The sequence below is a fragment of the Bison bison genome, unplaced genomic scaffold (genome assembly GCF_000754665.1).
Source record: "Bison bison bison isolate TAMUID 2011002044 unplaced genomic scaffold, Bison_UMD1.0 scf7180017864244, whole genome shotgun sequence".
Lineage (NCBI taxonomy): Eukaryota > Metazoa > Chordata > Mammalia > Artiodactyla > Bovidae > Bison > Bison bison.
The window spans coordinates 924,383-931,278 of record NW_011494816.1 but is presented as its reverse complement, the minus strand read 5'-3'; the positions used below and the strand labels follow the sequence as shown (position 1 = coordinate 931,278).

The 6,896-nt window shown below is 50.1% G+C and overlaps 1 protein-coding gene across 1 annotated transcript; it reads right to left on the bottom strand.

The window, feature by feature from the left end:
- Positions 1-236: 236 nt before the first annotated feature.
- Positions 237-6,200, bottom strand: PARS2 (prolyl-tRNA synthetase 2, mitochondrial (putative)). The gene is made up of 2 exons (XM_010847119.1): positions 6,100-6,200; positions 237-5,102 (listed from the first exon to the last, which is right to left on the bottom strand). Exon 2 carries the CDS (start codon positions 5,071-5,073, stop codon positions 3,646-3,648), a length of 1,428 nt encoding a protein of 475 aa, XP_010845421.1. The 5' UTR covers positions 5,074-5,102; positions 6,100-6,200; the 3' UTR covers positions 237-3,645.
- Between the last annotated feature and the right edge of the window lie 696 nt (positions 6,201-6,896).

Sequence of the window (6,896 nt, the reverse complement as noted above, 5' to 3'; positions counted from 1 at the left end):
CCCATAGCTGCTAAATGGCCCAGGCAGTCTGACAGTAGAGTCTCTCTGTCTGGGTCACTATGATCTTATTATTTTAAATTAAGTGAAATTGATCTTTTCCCAAAAGTTTGCAATAACATCATAAAAATACGTTTTTCTCCAATTTCCACATTATAGAAAACTTAAAATTCTTTTCCTAATTCTAAAAGTCATGTGTGCCCTTAGATGCAAACAAATTCTAAAAAGCATCCTGGCCCCTAGGCGTAGAAATGGACAGGGGTGTGAAGAGGCCTGGCAGTCAAGTAGTTAAGGAAATGACAATTTCAAGATTTCCACAAAGCTCCTTTATTGATAGCCCAGCAGGTGTTTCTTCCATTAAAACACTGAATATTAATGGAGCCCTTGATTTACATTCTAAGCTTGATTTACATGATGGTTTTGTTATGCACCAGCCTTTGTCCCCAAGTATTAATCCTGTTAAATATTTCCCAGCCAGTTGCTTCTCCATCTCCCCAAGGAATGAGCAATGAAAATACAGCCTGTACCTGTTATTTTGCCAGTAACCCCATTTCATCAATTTATGGCAAGAAGTAATGTTGGCAAGTTCAGAAAGGATAGAGGAATGTACACGGTTTGAATATTTCTGTCTTTCCTCTAGGGAGATGGAACCATTCTGCAGATGTTACTTAATTCTTGTTTGTGCCACTCCCCAGGAAAGTTGTGAAGCAACGTAACAAAAAAACAAAACCCAGGTCTCAGTGTGAACTGAGCTCCTGAGCTCCCAATGGATTATTTCCTAAGTCATCCTATGCAAGGCATCGTGGTTCCAGAGAGCACACTAGGGGTTAAGCTTTTCATATAAGTCAGCTCAGCCAACCCTCAGACAACCCAAGGAGGTGTGGGTGCCATTATGAAAGCATCTCACAGATGAAGAATCTGAGATGCACAAAAGACAAGTTGTTTGTCTATGATCATATACCTGCTAAGTGGAAAACTGATTCTCTATTCAAGGTCCTAATCTTTCCATCAAATTATACTGCCCCTGGCTACTGCAAGAAATACTAAGTCATCAAGACACCTGGGTTTCAGTTCAGCTGGATGTTAAGCAAATCACTGTGCTCCTTGTATGTGTCTTCCTTGGAAAATGGGTATCTCTTTCAAACCTAAAGGCTCCTGTAGCTCAAAGGCTGACTCAACCAGTCGTCACTCCTGGCAACAAGATTGACCTGAGGTAGCCTAATTCAGGAGATGCGGCACCTGGTCTGCAATCAGGCAGTTTTGCCAGTCAGATGGGTTGCAGCAGGTTAATTCCCACTGCAGGCTTGTCTCCCATCTGTGAAGTGAGGGCTGGACAAGCAGGCTGCAAGCTCTCCTGTTCTACAGTTCCATGATTCTACCTTACCCTCAAATCATTCCATATCATACACATTTATGACAGTTTTAAATTAATTAGTTCTGTATTCCCTGAAGCTGGTTTTTAGAAGTGCTTATTCTTACATTAGGCTAGCCTTCCATAAAGTATGCCTATGAAGCACAAATTTAAATTTAAAAAAATATTTAAAGTGCTCATTTGTATGTAATTCTAATTTCTCTACTTCAGGCTAAGTTGATCAGACATACATAATCCATTTTACTTACTGGAATCATCTTGCCCAGGCAGAGGCCACGCAATATAGTGAGACAGGCACAGATTTTGGTCAGTACCCAGATTCTAGCTCTGATACATAATAGCTGTGCATTCTTAAATTGCTTAAATGGAGCTTCCAGTTTCATCTGTAAAATGAGGATTTCACAGCACTTACCTTGCACAGTTTTAAGATCTGAACATGGTATATATAAGTGCTGAAAGCAGAGAGCTCATGTCAACCTGATAATGCACAACTGAGATGACTCAAACGTTCATCCCTGCAATGTGGGCTCAGAGGACACTCCACAAAGTCGGCAAATTAGAATTATCTGGGGAATTTTAAAACTGCTGACGCCCAGGCCATACCCCAGAACAGAACCTCGGGGTGGGACCCAGGGGATTCCACTGTGCACCCAAGAGTAAGATCCTTGTCTTACAACCCAGCCTCTCTAGGTTTGCTCTCTGAATCCCGTCTCCTGGCCTGAATGCTGGCCCAGAGCCCAGCGGTAGCCTGGGAGTCATTAGGGCCTGGCGTCTACATTCATTAGGAACCCTGATGGTGTGTGCTGAGGGTGAGGTTACTCTGGCAGAATCAGCGGTCACAAGCTGCTGGGAAGCTGTTTGGCAGGCAAACAACAGGCCAAGACAACACTTCAGTGCACTAGGAGTCAGCCTAGGACCCCAGCCTCAGGGAGCTGACCGTCAATGACAAGAGGCTGGCAGCCAAACAGTTAGCTGTGTGCGCCCAGTGAGAAGGGTGTCGGTGCTAGTAGGAGAGCACAGGGGATGCCAAAGACAGAAACCATTGCCAGGAGCTGCCGAGCATGTTTCAGGAGGTGATGGCTTTGAGCTTAGCCCTGAAAGACTCTCCTTAGGTATGGACAAGCCGTGACACCAGGGGCCGAGGATGGAGAAGCTGATCCTGCTCCTGGGGGAAGGAGCAATGAAAACTCAAGCTTGCTGCCAGTTCTCCCTAGCACTCAGGCAGTGACCTTCTACTAATAATTCACCTCCATCATGCATGGCTCTAGGATCCAACTCTGCAGCCAGGACGAAGTCACTGTAGCACTGGAAGCCTGCAGACACTTGATGGAAGAAATGGTATAACACGCATTTTCCAGTCACCCGATTTTTTCTTTTTCCAGTGGAGAAGTAGAAAAAGGAGAGTTTCCAGGCAAGAAGCTGCTGCACTGTTAACTTGGCAGGTGTTACCACTGTTTCCAATTAACATGCAAACCTCACCCCAACAGTCTGACTTTATTCAATCAATATAACATGATCTCAGTGCCAGACCAACTCAAGAGGGAGAGCCACGTCTCTGGACATGGTTTGGGGGCCATTAGCTAATTGTTTTAACTTTCTGGGTAGGTTAAACAATGGAGGATGAGAGGAACCAGATCTGCCTGTCATAAACCTCTTGAGGAACCAGCCAGTCAGCTGTGAGGACTTTACAGATCTAGTTTATTTTCTCATGTCACAGATGGGGAAACTTGAAGGCCCCAGCAGGGGAGGGGTCATGTCCAAGTCACTGGTGACTCAGTGGCAGCCAGGTGTCCTGATTCTTGTCCCCAGACCCTCAGCCCACTTCTCAAAGGAGGACTGGCCGGCTGCCTCTCTGGACTGAATGCAGCAAGAGGCCCAAGGTCAGACTGCTGCAGCTGGGAGGGCGTCGGCCATCAGGAGGCCCCCCCAACCTACATGTGGTGTAGGAAACTGCTGAGAGAAGGGAAGTGACTCTCCTGAGGGCCAAGATGACAACTTGGCTCCTTCTAGCCACTACCTCCAAACAGAAGCTTCCACAGTGGAATATGAAAGATAGGGTATGTGGCGGCACGGCCAGCCCAGACAAAGGGATCAAGGTAACAACTTTAAATACAGTAGTCCGAACAAATGACTACAACTCGCTTTCCTAACATGGTCTCACCTTCCACAAGCTGCTCTGTTTCTGGGGATACCAGCTCCGGAGAGCAGTATAGGAAAGGCAGCATTTCAGTGAACACCAAGGCTGTGAGATGCAGTGGGAGGGGTCCAGGGGGTGGTTAGACAACCTGCACTTGGCTCAGTAATTCCAGGACTCCTTCTCTGGTGAGGAAGACCACCTCTCCGGTATTCTGGCACCAAACCTCAAAATGTGCAGGGTCGTCCAGGGCCCTCTTGGCTGCGATGATCACAAAGGGGTAGCCCAACTTGTTGGCGTCTTTCAGTCTGTTTCCAATGGTCAGATGGGTCCTGTCATCCAGCAGCACCTCCCCTTGGAGCTGTGGCACCACCTCTGTGATGTGGTTGTAAAGATGCCCTGCGAGCTCTGCGGCCGCCTCCTCCTTACTGCCCTTCTTGGGGGGGATGAGGCAGACTTGGTAAGGGGCCAGGAGGCCAGGCCAGCGGACGCAGTCTTCTGTAGAGAGAACTTCAATGGCAGCGGCCAAGATCCGCGTCACGCCCAAGCCATAACACCCCATTTCAGCCAGGGACGGCTTGCCATGGACATTGATGAACTGGGCATTGAAAATAGAAGAGTACTTGGTGCCCAGGTAAAACGTGTGCCCTACCTCAATGCCTTTGGTTTCGGTCAGTGGCCCCTGGCAAGCGGGGCAGTTGGTCCGTGACGAGTCCAGAGTCTCCATGTTGGCAGAGAAGTGGCAGCTGGGACAGACTACAAGTCGGTCCTCTCCGACGTCCACCGGCAGCTGGAACTCGTGGGACACCATGCCCCCGATGCTCCCCACGTCAGCCTGGACCTTGATGCATCGCAGCCCCAGCCTGTTGAACAGACTGCTGTAGGCATCACACACCAGGCTGTAGGTCAGCTGGGCGGCCTCAGGGGAGGAGTCGAAGGTGTACATGTCCTTCATGTAAAACTCTCGGCCACGGAGAAGACCAAAGCGGGGTCTGGGCTCATCCCGAAACTTCCTCGTCACCTGGTACAGCAGGAACGGGAGCTGCTTGTAGGACAGTGTCTTCTGGGAGGCGACCAGGGCTGTAATGGCTTCCTCATGGGTTGGTCCTAAGCAGTATTCCTTGCCGTGTCTGTCTCTAAGTCTCAGCAGCTCCCTGCCCATTGAGTCCCACCGCTTGGTGGCTCGCCAGAGCTCTGCTGGGCTGAGGCTGGGCATGTTGACCTTCTGTCCCCCGATGGTCTGCATCTCCTGATCTATCACTCGCACCAGCTTCTCCATGGCGCGGACAGTGTAAGGCAGGAGGTGGTAACATCCGGGGCTTGCTGGGTGGATGAGGCCCATCTGCAGCATCAGCCGCTGGCTCTTACAGGTCAGGTCGCCAGATCTGCCCTCGAGAGAGAGCACCTGGTCTTCCCGAAGTTTCTGGGGCTGGAACATGCGGGACAGCATCAAGCGCTTCCCTCTCCTGGGGGCACAGTGGTGAAACCTCTGAGGAGCATACTGTGAGAGCTGATGGCTGCAGGTGGCCAGGGCGGGCAGTGCTCTGCATCTTGTCAGCAGCCCTTCCATGACACCCTGGCACAGGGAGGCACTTGTGCCTGAAGAAAAACGAGTCGAGTAGAAATACGTGTTAACTGTGATCTGACACCCTGCAGCAGTCAGCACAGATCGGCCTCCAATAAAACTTCTATGACAGCCACCAATTTTGCAAATGCAAAAGGATATAAACTCTTTCAAGGTTCTTGATTTATACTGCCAAACTTAGTGAGTACCCCTAATCATCAGCACATCCCACGGAACAAAAGCTCTCCGGCAGTATGCTGAGAACAGGTTACTAATTCCCCTCTGCTCTGGGAAGCTCAAACCCCCCCAGGTGCTTTCCTCCAACTTTCAGCAGCCTCAGTCCTTCAGCTGGTCCCCTCCAACTTCCAGGAGCTTCAACAACTTCCCCTGGGCACTGTACAAATATTATCATTTCCTTTATGGCCCATGACCTGAAGACAGTTGGGAGGCATGGCCACAGAGCCCTAGTGTGCCTGCGAGGAAAAATGGAGGCCCTGGAGGCAGGACACATGTGGCTCACACCTGGAGCCATCACTTAAAGTCCCACCTCAGGCCCGCGGCTCAAGCCACCCTTGTCTCCTCCTCAAGCAAATGAGTCTGTCTCCAAGACTTCTCTCAAGTCGACCCCTCACATTACAGTGGCCCAGTAGTTGTGAAATTTCAGCAAGCATCGGGTCACCTGGAAAGCTTGTGGGGCCTCATTGCCAGAAATTCTGAGTCAGTAGGTCTGGGGTGTGGGCAGAGAACTTGTATTTCTCACAAGTTACGGGTCACAAAGACCCGAGGCACACACAAGGAAGTCCTGCCATTTCACAATGGAGGAAACAAGACTAAGAAACGAAAATTATTCAAGAGTTTATGTGATTGTGGCCCCGCCCCAATCTAGGGACGGGATGCAAGTGGAAAAACTGACACCAGAGTCCTCGGTCTCCGCGCCCAGAGTCCTCGGTCTCTGCGCCCAGAACCGAGCCCGCTCTTCTTCCGCAGTGTCCCGCCCGTCCCTCAGCCCTCACTGTTACCCCATTCACCAACCGTAGTCCCATGGAACGTTGCCCACGCAGACACCGCCACACAAACCACCGCGCCTGCGCCAGAGGCGTGCCAGCACAAGCCCGCCCCTTACCCTTCCCACCAATCACAAAGCCGCGCTCTCGGGGCCTGGCCCCACCCCACTCTAGACTCCAGCGAAAGGTATGCCGGAAACTTAGCCAAGGAGAGAGAACGCGCTCGTTGATTGGCCTAGGCCGCAATAAGTAAATCACCGTCCGGGAAGTGCCCTCTAGGATTGAGGGAGGTGTAACTCTATGATCAACGCAGATCCGGGTAGGTTTTGGAATCTGGTGTTCGCGCGCTGGATCCCAGGGCCCGCCTCTGTGTTGGAATGAGAGAACCGAACTGCTGGGGAGTGTGTAACCATAACAATGGGCAATGCGGCTTCGAATCTGTCCTAAGATTTTACAGGCTTTCAATTTAAAATGTTAAATAATTGAAATAAGGCATTCTATTTAGTCTTAACGACACTAAGTCAAACTTCCACGAAATATTTTTCAGCAGCTACCATGTACCAAAAGACCCTAATGCTGGGAAAGATTGAAGGCAGGAGGAGGACGAGATGGTTGGATGGCATCACTGACTCAGTGGACATGAGTTTTGAGCAAGCTCCAGGAGATGGCAAAGGATAGGGAAGCCTGGCGTGCTGCAGTCCATGGGGTCGCAAAGAGTAGGACACGACTGAGTGACTGAAGAACAGCAACCAGGTACCAGCCCCTTGTAGAAACTAGGAATAGTAAACGAAGTAGACAAAGTTCCCTGCCTTCAGTGTGGTTTAC